Raw genomic sequence first — 15,240 nt, forward strand, 5'->3', positions numbered from 1 at the left:
GCCAAAGGCGCTGATCCAGTCCCTGAGAATGGAGCTGTGTGGGCTCATGTTGGTGTCCAGAGCTTCTGGACTCTGAAGGCAACAGAGCCCAATGGCCTCACGTCTCTTGGGCAGCCCCAACAAGTCAGATCTGGCCTAAGGACATCTATAAACCCCTTCAAGGTGGGGGAAGAAGGCAGGCCCAGCACAGTGGTCACTTCGCTGCTTAGGCTAACCCAAGAGGCCACTATATCATCTTTTCCCGCTGAATTATGGACATGTCCCCCAGAATCAGCCTGCCCTCTTCAATCGCGGTCAGCCTCCCCACCCCAACGTGAGGTCCTCATCATGAATGCACTGGGGTCCTGATTCTGCCCAATCCCTCCTGGTCCACCGGGAGGGCCGAGTCCAGTCACACACAGGAACACCAAAATGCCTTCAGGGAAACCAAGGCAAAGCAGCTGGGGGTGCTGGGAGGAGGAGAATAATTTTAGTGGCAAATTACAAACCAACCAACCTTGCAAAAACAATGACCACTTCAGAGCTAGCCTGTGAAGGAATTTATACGCTGTAACCATCAGATGTAGGATGCTCGGTACCCCTGCCAGCTAAAGACAGCCACGTAAGAAACTCCTGAACTCATTCATCAGTGTGACATTTCTCATTTAATAAGAGAATCATACTAAAGCACATTTCCCATCAAACACAACCACACACACCCACAGGAATGTACGAAGGGGATCCAGGGTAAGTTTTCAGAGCATCCCTGGCTTCCGTACCAATGACTCTATACTGAAGAAATTAATGAAAGACCCTCTGAAAATAGGAGGATGTCTCCATGTGCCTAAAAAAAGTTTGAAAAGCATCGTATGGATGGGAAAACAAGAATGACTAAAAGCAATTAACAGGTAACATCTACTTACTTAGCAACAGCTAGCTACCAAAGAGGCCAACGATGAAAGACGGACAGAAGTACTGGGGTATTCTAAGCATGACCTCTCCTTCCAGAAAAAAAGATAGGAAAAAAAAAATCTCGAAGAGATACTTCTATGAAGTATAACGTTCAGAAGCCATAATATTCAGAAAGAAAGAAAAAAAAGGAGCCAGAAGACAAGACACCATAAGAAAGGATGGTAGTATCAATTGTAACATTTTCTACAAAATAAGATGTGTCTTCTTTTTAGATAAATCCACAGAAATATCTTCATACTTGGTTGTTTGAAAAAAATGTCAACAAGCCAAAATTTCATTATAGGACACATCTGCTCGTGTACCCTGTGCAGAAGTACTTGCCTACACTCCTAACAGCCCTAACTCCCGGAGTGAAAGCTTACTTACGCATTTTAAAATGTCGTCCATGGGCTAAAGGTGTCCAAATGGTTATATCTGTTGCCACTGGGCAAAACAAACAAAACGTACACTGTGTCTACAGAAGAAGATGTAGGGAAGTTCTGTTTTGTTTTGTTTTTTAATCCACAGCACACCTCAGAATTTCAGTGGCAGTCAATTCAAGGTATAAAATGGTTAGACCCCAGATCACAGACCACTGACTGATGGCCTCCTAATACATTTCTGTAAATGGACACTCGAGGATAGCAATGCGGACTGAAAGGGCAATGGTTGTCCTGCTCTGTCACATTACAGGGGTGACATTATATGACTCTCACTGGCATCATTCCTTTTGGCTGAGTAAAGATGCAAGTTCTCCTACTTTTTTAACTTTGACCCAAACGACCCAGAGGGAATGAAGAAACACTCTATACAGATTGGAAACCATATTGCTATTTATGTGGGAGTATTTCAAAGCCTATTGATAATTCCTTTGTTAGCACGGATGTGTTAAGGTCTGTGCTCATGAAATCCCTTTGCCACCTTGTACTGTATTTCATTACCATCACTTAAAAAATTCATCCACAAAACGTTTTAAAATGGGAAACGGGAAAGGAGAAACCCTGGTAGGTAAGACATAAGTGATACCTCACATTTCCAGAATAAGTACAGAATTATGACTGGTCGTCTTAAAAAAAACTTGTGGGGAGGGGGAGGGTGTAGGGAGAAGGGGTAAATAAAACATCATTACCCTCCTTGGGTAATATGCATTAAATTCGTCTCCGATACGCCGCAACTCTTGTGCAATCCATATCTCCGGGCGCATATCTGCGGGTACAGCCTGAGGCTGCCTCATGGAAGCTGCATCAGAACAAACAGAACAAAAATCACATGGTTTTCCATAAATCAGTTAGCAAGTTCCAAAGGCGACTTTCTAGAAGCAAGCCCATCTCACACACTCCGTTTTGTTTTGTTTTGGGAATCTCCCTAACTTCCAGGACTATGCACTAGATTATGGCGGTAAGGTCTGTCACATAAACTTGGTTATGAAGAATAACGGACAAAGAGCAACTTACTTTTTTAAAACTGGAGACTCAGAACTGCAAAATTAAAAAAATATCCTGGCCAATTAATTACATGCTCCCATTTCAAGAAGATACACTAACACAAAAATGGTACAATCAATATCACCAAAAAAAAAAAATCATACTTGAAACACAGAACATAAAAATTTAGGCTGTCAGTAAAGTAAATACTTTGATCTTACACAAGGTAGAATTCCTAGGGAAATTTCAAACATCACGTAGAGATACGAAATGAAATGGTTGTCCTATTTAAAGCAAAATATGGGAAAACCTGAGAAACAGCAGGCTACCTACCTGAATGAGCTCGTTTCTACAGAAGGAGGTGACAAGGAGGTGACAAGGAGGTGATGAGACAGCCTTTGTAAATACTAGCATGCGGTCAAATTAAAGCATAAATACGTGTTTTGTCTCAATATTAATGCAGCCAGTAAAGGTGGATTCAAGTCTGCAAAGACCACATGGGGAGAGGAAACGTTTTGGGTGAAGGAGCAAAGGCATTTTCAAAAGAAGAAAAAAGAGGGACTTGGCCTCTTCTTCAAGTTGTCACTAACATTCACACCCAGTCCACTCAACTGTTAATGAAACCATTTGAAGCCATGAAGGGGAGCGAAAATGGGAGTCATCAAAAGATCCCACCATGCACCAGGAAGATGGCATTCTCCATACTCAGAAAAGACCGGTTCAGTGATGCAACTGGGGAAAAGAGACGAGGCTCTTGGGTTTGTGACTTAACTTACTGAGAAAATAGGCACACTACTCACAATCTAACACGGATGTTATGTCCTAACCATGGCAAAATATTCAAAAGCCTGCAATAATCAGATTTTGCCATGCCATACATATGGCTTTCTGTGTTGTGTTTTTATAAAAATATTTTACATTCTGGGTTTCTGAATTTTACCGTTTTAAGTAAAAGTGATGGGGATTCATAGGTCTGTAAAAGCACTGAAAAGTGCACTCTGAAAAAATGTAAAAAACTGAGTTTTTACCAGGTCTTCTCAAAACTTTTATCCCATCTTCTTTGTCCCCCCAACCCCCACCCAAATGCAACAAAGAGTGAGTGCCTGAGAAGCTGGGCACTAGGGTGTGTGTGTGTGTGTGTGTGTGTGTGTGTGTGTGTCTGAAGAAGAGCACAGAATTATCTGTGCTCTGTGAATAAACCAAGGGAAGACTCCTAAAGAAAGCCCTAGGGGCAAACACGAAGGCTGACCACAGAGAAACTTTTAGGAGAAGTCAGGCATGTCCCCTGAATACACCTGCAACCACATTAAAAACTACTTTGGCTGTATCTTTGCCACACAAATATTTTTATCATTACTCTGTAAAAGCCTATTAAAATTAAGTTTCATTTAAATGGCTTAAAACTGGCAAAACCCAAAATTTCAGGGTGGATGTAATGCCAGGTGGTAATGTAACAGTCTACTCCCTTTTTGGGGTTTATGACACTTTAAGGATTTTACTCTATCAGAGGTACCCGATCGTTACTATTCTTTTCATACTGTCAGCAATCAAGTATTTTTTCCCCTAACTTCAGAAGCTGTTAAAAAGGTCAACTCACCCCCGAGGGAAAGGAAATCTCTTTTCTTCGAGTGCCGACTACACACCAGAGCCTGCAATGTTTCATGTGAGCTGTGTCATGCAATCCTCTTACCCGGCCCTACAGGGGGAGACACCTGCCCCCATACACAGGCGACCAGACCAGCAAGCAAGACGCCTCATGGCCACTTAACAGCTCCCACCCCACCCCTCCTCTGGGCTTCAAAGCCCCACTGGTTTCTTACTGTACAAGCCTCTCTTTACGAGAGTAATCTGCTTGCAGGGGCACCTGTCTACGGCTCAGTCAGTGGAGCATGTGAGTCTTGATCTGGGGGTTGGGAGTTCGAGCCCCATGCTGGGTGCAGAGTTTGCTTAAAAATAAAATTAAGAGTTCAAAAAAGGGCAATCTGCTTTCAAACCTAGAGTCAGAAGTGAAGAAAATACCAATTATCCAAAAAAAAAAAAAAGTGTGAAATATAGGTTATATGTCTTATAAAGATGGTAGGTCAAAACTGTTGGCAAGTTACCCAATGTTTAATAAATCAAGCTGTTCACGAATATACCCAACAAATACGAATGCCCGTATGCTAGGCACCATTCTCGGAGGTGCTCTGGGTACAGCAACCAAACAGGCCAACCCTTGCTCCTGTGGAATTTACATTTTTGTGGATTAAATTTCAACATTTATTATTTCTTTTAATGTTTATTTTGAGAGAGAGAGAGAGAGAGGAAAGAGAGAGAGAGAGAGAGAGAGAGAGAGAGAGAAAGAAAGTGTGTGAGCTGGGAAGGGGCAGAGAGGGGAGAGACAGAATCCCAAGCAGGCTCTGTGCTGCCAGCACAGAGCCCGATGTGGGGCTCAATCCCACGAACCATGAGGTTAAGACCTGAGCTGTGATCAAGAGCTGGACGCTTAACCAACTGAGCCACCCAGGCACCCCTCCATTTCATCATTTAAATGTTAAGTTTCTCTGGACACAGACACTTTTAAGTAAACTTTATACTTATTACAACATGAAACAGAAGTAACTCCCCTGGTTAATTTCCCCCAACCGAAGATGAAACCTACTGCATTCTATTTAACGCCCTTACTACCTGTGTGGTTTAGAAGGTTCTGCCTGGCTGATGCTTGGGCTGGCGACCATCAAAGGAGCCAATTTGTGTCAGAAGTCGGCTTATCATTAAACTAGCACCTGGCCAGCAGCAAAGAAAGAAATCTGGAACCTTGGTGGCCAAGTCTAACTTGTTCACCTTAGAGATAATTGCTCTGCTATATTTTGGGGAAGGAAGCAAAGAAGGTAAGTAGATGTTTCTTCTATGGAAAAGAAAATTTCAGTAGCTCAGATAAACGTATAGACACAAACATACCCTCGAGGTGTGTGGCAATGAGATACAGAGGGTAGGTGTGTCTATGGGAGGCCCCGGAGGCCACAGCCCTTACAGGTTCCCTACACAACTCTGGTGCAGATGCTCCAGACTAGACCCTGAGAAAACTGAGCAACGGGTAAGAAACCACAGGGAGTTCCTGGAGGCAGAAGTAACCAAAGATTATGGATTAGACCAGGGTAAGCATGCACTAACTGGCCAGAACAACAGATTAGTAAGAGAGCTATCTAACTGTAGTTAGGTGTATTTTTTTTTTTAACATTTATTTATTTTTGAGAAAGCATGAGTCGGGGAGGAACACAGGGAGAGGGAGACACAGAATCCGAAGCAGGCTCCAGGCTCCGAGCTGTCAGCACAGAGCCCTACGTAGGGCACAAACCTCCAAACCGTGAGATCATGAACCTGAGTTGAAGTCGGACGCTTAATCAACTAAGCCACTCAGGTGCCCCTATGTGTATTTTTTTTAAGTTGACTTAGAACAGTAACAATAGGGTATAATTCAATAATAGCAATATAATTTAACTTTTGCCAAGGAGACTGATCCGCCTGGGCTACTCTAACACAGCATGTGTCACCATTTGGCTTTTAAAAAAAACTGGCAGTGTTTGTTTTTGTTCCTTGCATCTATAAATCTAAAATTAATGACCATCACTCGTCCTGCAATAAAACCTACCTAACATGTACACAGAATAGACCGTTACTATACTAAGATTATTTAAGACAGAAATCCTATTTTGAATATTTTAAAAGGCATTGTATTCCTGTCTTTTAAAAGGGTAGTCTTTTTCAAAAAATTTTTATTAATTAATTAATTTATTTAAAGAGAGCCAGAACACGCACATGCTCATATAGGGGAGGGGCAAAGAGGGAAGGAGAGAGAAATTCCCAAGCAGGTTCTGCACTGTCCACAAGGAGCTCCATGCGGGGCTCGAACTCACGGAACAGCGAGATCACGACCTGAGCTGAAATGAAGAGCCGGACACTTAACCGACCGAACCACCCAGGTGCCCCTATAAGGGTAGTCTTAATCTCAGTTAACAGAGTGCAGTTTTCCAATATAAATTTCAAAGATTATTTTTGAAGTGACAAAAATATCTTCTTTTTCTTTGGGGGGGGGGGCGGTAGAAGAAGCTTTTCTTAATTTCATCACTGGTTTAATCTTAGTGACTGTCACAATTGGTCTGTTACACGAGAACCCACCAGAACGAAAGAATGGGGTCTGGCTGACCTCAGAGAATTGGTTTGTTAGCCCCACGGCAGTGCTGGTCAGAGCTCAAATTGATTTGCTTAATTCTGTGCTACCGTCACCCTGAGCATGAACCACCACAATGAAGAGATCCACAGTATGGTCTTCCAAAGATGCCCCTGGAGCAGGTGGGGCTTGGGGGGCAGGGAGTAACTCAAGAAAACATGCTACTCTACCCCCACTCTCCTAATCCTATCCAGGTGCTGACCTGACTATTCCCATTATAGTAAGATAGTCCACCTATGAAAAAGATAACTTACATTTACATTTCTAGTCTATAGTATCGAGGATAAATATTTTACTTTCCCATGTGTGTCGTGCTTCGCAACTATAAATGTTGATAGCTGATCAATAAAATGGGTCTTTATTTGAAACAAAAACTCTTAGTACTAGTTAAGAAGATAAAAATTTTAACTTCTAGGGCAATTGTACATGAACATAAAAAATTCTCCAAAGGGGAAATTCTGGTGAGGTGTTTTTTTTTTTTTTAAACAATTTTTTTAATGTTTATTTTTGACAGAGAGAGAGACAGACAGACAGACAGAGCATGAGTGGGGGAGGGGCAGAGAGAGAGGGAGACACAGAATCCGAAGCAGTCTCCAGGCTCCGAGCTGTCAGCACAGAGCCCGACGCAGGGCTCGAACTCACAAACCGTGAGATCATGACCTGGGCCGAAGTCGGACGCTCAACCGACTGAGCCATACAGGCGCCCCTGGTGAGGTGTATTTTTGCCCACAGAAAATGTAGTTTCAGCATTTAAGAAATCATTTCACTCCATAAGCCTGGCACTAATTTAGGGGGGAAAAAGCAGAATACAATATGCACTGGATCTCAATGTAAAGCCACCCCACAGCTGTTACCTAAAGCCCATGAAAAGCCAGCTCAAATCCTACAAGCACCAGACTGAGCTGGAGGGGAACCTGCTAGGTCCAGATTTTCTAACCAAAGCCACTAGTCAAAAATAATGCAGTTGTGTCACACACAAGCCATTCTGTCAAAAGTATGAGAGGTTAGCTGAGTTTTCATCGAAACTCTTAGAAATTATTTTTTGCAATCCAGAATTTCCTGGTAACATCACTTCCTACAGAAAAAATGCTGAGGTAGTATTAATTCATTTTTCTATACCAGTGTGGGGACAGTGGGGTGGGGTGGGATGGGAAGGAGGACATGTTTTAACGTCAAAGAACTTTGTGTTGCGAAAAGACGGGTGTTACTTCATTAACAGACCGTTCCGGTTCAGTTACAGAACATTTTCCAACCCATATGGTAATTTCAAGTTCAGCAATTGAAAAAAATTGATGTCGTGGTTAAGTGGCTGATAGTGAAATCAGGCTGGGGCTTTCGGAAAGGGCTTTCTGTAGCACCACCAGCTAGGGTGGGAAAATGAAAAAAAAAAAAAAAAGGAAAAAGAAAAGAAAACGATTGTCAATTCATAATGCACAGCACCAGCCCAACCACACCTCCTGAATTTTCCTGAACACCCAAGTGCCTCCACCCCGATTATCAATGGCAGGTGCTCAAAGGAACAGTGACCCCATCACAAGGCCATTGCTGCTCTTTCTACACCCAGCTGACTTCCTCTGTGAGGGTGGAACTGAGAAGTCCCGCTGAGCGGGGCACACACGCGTGCCGTCCACCGCGCGTACCGTGTGCGTCTCTACCGCGTGTGCCGTAAAACACAGCATACACGTGCGCGCACGTGACCGCGGCCGACTGGTCCGGGTCCCACTTCTGAGAGGCGGTCGCTGTTTTAGTCCCCGGCATGTCGCTACGGGCTTTTCAAGTGTGGAACCAAAATTAAAATTCATGGCAACACTTCACACTATCCTGTCTTCAGATGTCCAGTAATCCACAAATACTTAGGCAGAATCGAGATAAGCCTTTAAGGTAGTCAGCGTGAATTAAGCACTGAGTGTGTATTCAACTCACTGCTGAGAAAGGATTTCTCAGTCTCTAAAGGGATGGATATGGAACGGATGACTTTGAGGAAATGATCATTTTAAACACACAACAGGTCACACTTAAGCGCACGTTTTGCCCGGCACTTACCGGGAACCGTGGGGCCCTTCCTCTAGACACCTCAGGGTCATCCATCTTTATTTATTTCCCCAAGGAGAGTCTAATTTAACCAAAGCCATAAAGGACCCCCTAAAGGACCATTCCTCTGTAGGCACTGAAACCAGTGCCAAACATCCAGTGATGTCCACGGGAAGCACTGCCTTTGCAGGTGGCCACCCTGAAGTTCAACATTCATTTTGGGGAAATAAAAATCCTGGGATGTCAATTCAACCCAACAGTCTCCTTATTTAAACGGGTATCTTCAGAAATATCAAGGCACAGTGATCCACAGCTACAAGAGGAAAAAAGGAAAACAGCCTGCCAGCCTGCTGAGAGTTCCTTAGGAAACCCACCCGAGTGATCAGGCTGTCTCACCTGCCCCAGGATTCCCAGGTGGCCACAGGGGAAAAGACAACTACCACTCTAGTAAGTTTTGCTGCAGAAAATGCTATCAGAATCGCCTTCAGAAACTGATGATTCTCGGAAACTGAGCTAGAGACCAATTTCACCACGTGCACACGCACATGGGCCTGTTTCTCTCTTGCATCGCCTTATTTGTTGGTAAACTTGCATCAATTCCACTGAGCCACTGGAGAATAATGAGAGCAATTAGAAATGGAACACAGTGATCATAGTTAGCATCAGTGCTCAGAAAGTGCCTCCATCTGTTCTCCCCTGGTACACATCGGTGTCGAGCCTGGGCGGTCGCATGAATTCAAGACAGAGCTTTGCAAACAGCTGCTGGGATATACCACCGCAAGCAATGAAGCTCATGAGAGGAAGCCAGTATTTTATACCCACTCCTTTCAGTGGGTGGTGCCTACACTTTTACGTGGCCTTGAGTAAGAAAGTCAAAACAAGCTGCTTTGATCCATTTCCAGTCTGACCATTCGGAAACTGCCAGTAAACCAAGGCTGCGTTGTTGGACAGAAGTCTGGAAACCGGCATTCATAATCTTTCCCTGTCTACCATTAGGCTTCAGCCAATGAAGTTTGAATCTAAGGCATTAAGACCGATGTGTGTTGTGCCTTTTCACTCACTTACTATGCAACATCAGGAGACCCAGTTCCCCAGCTCACCTGAGCTACACCCCCCTGCCCCGCCCACCATATTTACATCTTTACTAGAAGCCAGTGATGTGCTGGGAGCAAATGCAGACGGAGTTCTCAGGTCTATGTACTGGGGCATACCTGCTAGCTCTCAGCCACAGCAGAAGCCCAGCATCTCAGGCAGGTGGGATGCTGGGTACAGGGGCCGTCTGCGACACGATGCCAGGTCACCTGCCCTGTGTGCCCACTGCCTGGCAGAGGTGACATGCTTTGTCCAGAGGCAGTGCGGTCCTCACTGAAGGGCATTGGGCACTACAAAGATTTTCCTTAGAGGGAGCTGAACCTTTCCACCCCTATTCTCAATCTAACGCGTCTCCTGGGCCTATAAAGATAATCTATAATCACTCTCAATCGTCACCCCTCTTTTGAAGTCACCACATGCCCCAAACCTGGTCCTAAACCAGTTCCTTCCATGTGCCTTTTTTTTTGTTAAGTGTATTTATTTCTTTTGAGAGAAAGAGCACATGCAGGGGAGGGGCAGAGAGAGGGAAGCCCAAGCAGGCTCCATACTGTCAGCGTGGAGCCCAACACGGGGCTCGAACTCACAAACCGTGAGATCATGACCTGAGCCGAAACCGAGTCGGAGGCTTAACCGACTGAGCCGCCCAGGCGCCCCCTTCCACGTGACTCGGGAAGACCCACCATGACCACCCTGGTCCCCTTGGTGCGCTCCTGAAACGTGCTGCCCTGGGCAGCGGGTGGTGGAGGACTGTACTAGGAATGACGACCAGGGGCAGACACAGGACACTGCTCTCTGCTTTCCCTCCACTGACCCTGGCCACACCAAGTCTCTGCACAGCTGCAGCTCTATTTCTATAGCTTAAATTTCTTTCAGAGGATTACAGAGGATTGGACTGTGCCATCCTATTTTGAAAAACAAATAAAAATAACCCCCAAACTAAGTAGAGTCAAACGGAGAGCAGTTCTGAGCTTGCTTTAAGACAGAGACATAAACCCTATGTCCCTTCTACTGATAGTGTATGCAATTTTCTATCCAGTTTATTCCACCATCTACTCCATCACAACTATGAAGAAAAAGTGTTTTTCAGAGACCTTTTAAAAGGAACGTGTAGGGGCGCCTGGATGGCTCAGTCGGTTAAGCGTCCGACTTCAGCCCAGGTCATGATGTCGCGGTCCGTGAGTTCGAGCCCCGCGTCGGGCTCTGTGCTGAGAGCTCAGAGCCTGGAGCCTGTTTCGGATTCTGTGCCTCCCTCTCTCTCTGACCCTCCCCCGTTCATGCTCTGTCTCTCTCTGTCTCAAAAATAAACGTTAAAAAAAAAAAAAAAAAAAAAAAAAAGGAACGTACAACTCCACACATTAGTTCACTTAGGAAAAAAGTGTTAAAAACTTTTTTCAAGTTACTACATTTTGGTGCCATACATTAATTTGGTACCGTTCCTTAAGAAGGAAATGTTAAAAACAATTTGAAGTTACTACCTTTCGGTAACTTACATGTTATTCCTAGCCAAAAATCTCATCTCGGGGAGGAAATGAAAATTTAAACCACAAATATAAAAATTCCTGACTACAGAGTAAGTGTGGCTTCCTTTACGAAATTTAACACTGGCACCAGGAAACAGGTGACAAAAATCTCTTCTAATTCACATTAAGGCCTGAAAGTCACTGTATTTCATCTCAGTGATAGCGAACACCAAGACCTGGGGCAAAAACAGAGGCCTAAGAAGCGCCATGTTAAGCAGTTTTCATCAAAACACACAAAAGTCTATCAATCTCATTCACGCAGTTAGGATTCATCACAGCTATACACAAAGTGAAACACTAACCTGTTAGCAGAGATGTACGGGCAGTGGTGACACAGCAGAAGTCTGAGGCACCCTGAAAGCGTCTCACTTAACACAAATTCACGAAAGGGAGCCACCTCTTTTCACCTTGCATCATAGGAGAAGAGAGACAAACTTTACACCTGAATCCCAGGCCCTCTTTTGTGTAATCACAAAGATGTAATCGTTGAGCTTGGACATTTAATGGTTAAAAATCCGTCCTTAAAACCCAGATCTGTCAGAGTCAGGCTGTCTGGCTCCTCCCTAGAAAACTCACAAAGCTTGTGCGTCTTGACTGAGCGCACACACACTGATGCTGAAGGCAGGGTATTCCACCTCTAAGGGACACAGGCGAACACAGGCCCCACAGCCTTGTGTAGGAAACACGGTAAGAAAGAGAAATGCTATGAGAATTTACCGCTGCATATAAAAGAAGAATACTGGAAGGCCCAAGCCAGCGGAACCCCAGAGTGGTACCGTGAATGGTGGATGAATGAGGACGACGGTTTGAGCCTCAAGTTCCTTCCTCCACTGACCAGCCCGCACTAACGCTCAAGACACCATATAACTTGTGCACCACTGAGCAGTTGTGCCGAGGGAGAACCCCAGGCCTCACCTGTAAACCATACAAATGTTACGGAAGTAAGTGTGCCGTGTCCTCCCGCACGGGAAAAGCACGGAAGCTAGTGTCACCACTGGTGCAAGCCCAAGCCGAAGTTGTGTGCAATTCTGTGCCGAAAGACCATCAGGTCTGGTGATTTTTGAAGATCTTATGTCTGTTCTGGTTCACACATTCTTCCTCTTCCTCCCCAGTACCCGTTACCCCTCGGGGGTGGACACGGCTACTGGCCCAGCTCTGATGCTTGACGCGCTCATCAACGGGGCAAAACGGTTTGGCCACCCCTGTGCTTAGAAGCCCCTGTGCAATACAGATTCAACTGGGGTTGTTCTAATTCAGCACAAGCCCCGCCCCCAGCCCTCTGACCACTACTGAATGGCTGTGACACCCTTCTACGTCAAGAAAGGACACTGGTGCCCAGCCAGGTTGTGGGACGAGGCCCAGGGGCTGTAATGGGTCAGTGGAGGGATCAAGACTGGACTGGGTCACCTTCTGTAACTTTCCACTCCCACACTTCATGACGTACTATCAATAAAAAGAACTAGACAGAAAACAAAGCTGGTATATATAATATGCCGGGCTTTCCTCACAGAAAACACAGTTCTAAGCTTTAAATAAGCACAATGGGAAAACCCAAGTGAAAAAAAAGAGGGAGTCGTGGGCATTCATATATTGCTTTAAATATTACTTGAATTCTTATTAAATCTACAAATGTTTGGGCTCCTGCCATTATGCACCAAACTGTTTTCTTATGTTGATAACTTGTTTTAACTAGTTTAGTAGACTTTATGCTCAGGTATAAGTAAAACTGAAGTCTAAATTCAAATACATAACTAACATAACATATATCTAGAATTCATTTCTAGACTACTTTGTGTTGAGAAATTTCTCAAGAGGTGCAAAAACAAACCAAAAAGAACCCAAGAAATCTGTTAGTCTGTCCTCTAACACACTTATTCCATAGAAAAGTTAACTCTCAATAAACTAAGGTTGACAAACTCAACTCATCTCATACACTTTCACAGACACACATCCATCGGTAAGAAAAAAGTAGGTCCTTTCTGCTGAAACCAGCTTTTTAAAAAAAGTCTCAAATTACTCATTAAATCCACAAATTGGTTACATTAAAACACTTCAGTAGGGGCGCCTGGGTGGCTCAGTCAGTAAAGCATCCGACTTCAGCTCAGGTCATGATCTCATCTCACAGTTCGTGATTTGAGCCCCAGGTCGGGCTCTGTGCTGACAGCTCAGAGACTGGAACCTGCTTCAGATTGTGTCTCCCTCGCTCTCTGCCCCTCCCCAGCTTGTGCTCTCTCTCTCTCAAAAATAAATAAATAAACAACAAACAAACAAAAAAACACTTCAGTAAATGGAATAGGAAGAATGCTCTGGTCCAGGAACGGGACATGTTTAAGGGGAAAAAGAAAGTTCGCAGAGCAACTCATATAGTGGAGAATCATCATGTTGAACCTGTTTCAATTTGAACACATACACCCTTCTCAGAGTGAAATGACTGATTCCATTTTTTAAAAGATTTTAGCTTGGGGGGCACCTGGGAGGTTCAGTCGGTTAAGTGTCCCGACTCTTGATCTTGGCTCCGTTCATGATCTCGAAGTTTGCGGGATCAAGTCCCACACTGGGCTCTGCGCCGACCGTGCGGAGCCTGCCTGGGATTCTCTCTCCTCTCCTCCCTGTGCCCCTCCCCTGCTCGCTCATGCTTTCTCAAAAATAAACAAACATTAAAAAAATTTCTAGCTCTAAAGCCATCTTCACTCCTAAAGAAGGTCAACAAAGCCTAAATTAAAGCAAGCATCATGCACGGGGCAGAGAGTAAGTTATGAGTGCCAAATGCCCGAGTTCCCACATCCAACACTAGATGTGCCCTCAAACCCATTTGCAAATCCTGGGAGCTCTGTTTCTGAACAGGACAGATAATCCTGGTCTCAGGGTTGGAGATACAACCCATGCCATCAACTGGCCTGTGTCCTCTTTGGGTGCAGACATTAGAGAGAAGGGGAGACAGGCTTAGGATGTAACTCAAGCACGGACCCTGGTCTCATGCAGGCCAATGGGTACATGTGGCCCAGGAAGAACAGAAGACGACTGTCTGCAGGGGCTGGTTCTCTCCATCACTGGCTGAGATACAACTCTATTCACAAACCATGGGGATCTGCTTCAGGGTAGAGAACAGAGAAAATACCAAGTGAATTGGGGTTTCCCGGAGGACACTGGGATACCATACCCATTCTAAGCAAATACTTCAAACCCCGAAGGCACAGGCTTTTAACCAATGGAGCTTAAGCTCACCCATCAGGGAAATGGTGTGTGCTCTAACTGTTGGCATTGGTCACCTCATAGCTCGTGAAGACAAGTTCTCAAGAAGCTTTCGTGATTCATTCACTCAGAAATAAAACCCAAAATTTAACAGCCAAAGGAGCCTAAATTCCCTCAAAGGGAGAAAGAAAAAGCTGTTTTAAAACTTAATTCTACACAGGCAACAAATATTTCTCATGTGAAACCAACAAGCAAAATACCTCATTTTGAAAACGTTTGCTTAACTTTTGACTGCAGGAAAAAGTAGTTCAGCCTATGCCTTGTCTCAAGACCTTCTTTCTCCAAAAACACTGAACTGAAGTCAAGTTTCTGCCAAGTGCAATGGGCCATCTCCCACAGGTGTACCTGATGCAGGCCCAGCTCAGACAGTGTGGTTTCCAGATGTCTCTTGACGGTCCAAAGATTTGCCAACCACGCCAAGGTTCTTTTCAGGGTGATGTGTGGGTCATGGGCAGGTTAGGGGTGATTCAGACCTCCCTTCCCCACCCCCACCAGGCAAGTTTCTAGAAAGGATCTTTTTTGCTTGTATGTTTGCTGTGGGACCTGAGGGACTTAGAATTACAGTAGCATTTCCAGATGAATTCACTTCCCTGTGAGTTTCCTAAACTCCTCAAACAGCTTCTTTCTACAGAAAGTAGGAGAGAATACTCATGACCATCACACTTGCTGACCCGCCATGGCTGCAACGGGTCATTGAGGAGCAAGGAAAATTAGTGACTGAAGTCCCATCGGATGCTTTCTGGTAGCTTATGTGGAAGCTCCCCACAACCCCCAGTGGTGA

At 44.7% G+C, this 15,240-nt stretch overlaps 1 protein-coding gene across 15 annotated transcripts in view; it reads right to left on the reverse strand.

Annotated features, from left to right (window-relative positions):
• The window catches only part of BCL2L11 (BCL2 like 11), a 49,345-nt gene that overhangs the window by 14,854 nt on the left and 19,251 nt on the right, over positions 1–15,240 (reverse strand). For 9 of the 15 annotated variants that reach the window (XR_008289483.1, XR_008289480.1, XR_008289479.1 and 6 more), the window contains one exon: positions 2,060–2,169. The exons of 2 other annotated variants lie outside the window; for them this stretch is intronic. Coding sequence is in view for 6 of the 13 variants with exons in the window: in XM_027033712.2 (XP_026889513.1) it covers positions 2,060–2,169 (110 nt within the window). In the remaining 7 variants the exon portion in view is untranslated. Of the gene's footprint in view, positions 1–2,056; positions 2,170–11,509; positions 11,615–15,240 lie in introns of those variants that run through there. 4 more of the 15 variants (XR_008289482.1, XR_008289481.1, XM_053200958.1 and 1 more) reach the window with 3 other exon arrangements.

The sequence above is a fragment of the Acinonyx jubatus genome, chromosome A3, assembly GCF_027475565.1.
Source record: "Acinonyx jubatus isolate Ajub_Pintada_27869175 chromosome A3, VMU_Ajub_asm_v1.0, whole genome shotgun sequence".
Classification (NCBI taxonomy): Eukaryota; Metazoa; Chordata; class Mammalia; order Carnivora; family Felidae; genus Acinonyx; species Acinonyx jubatus.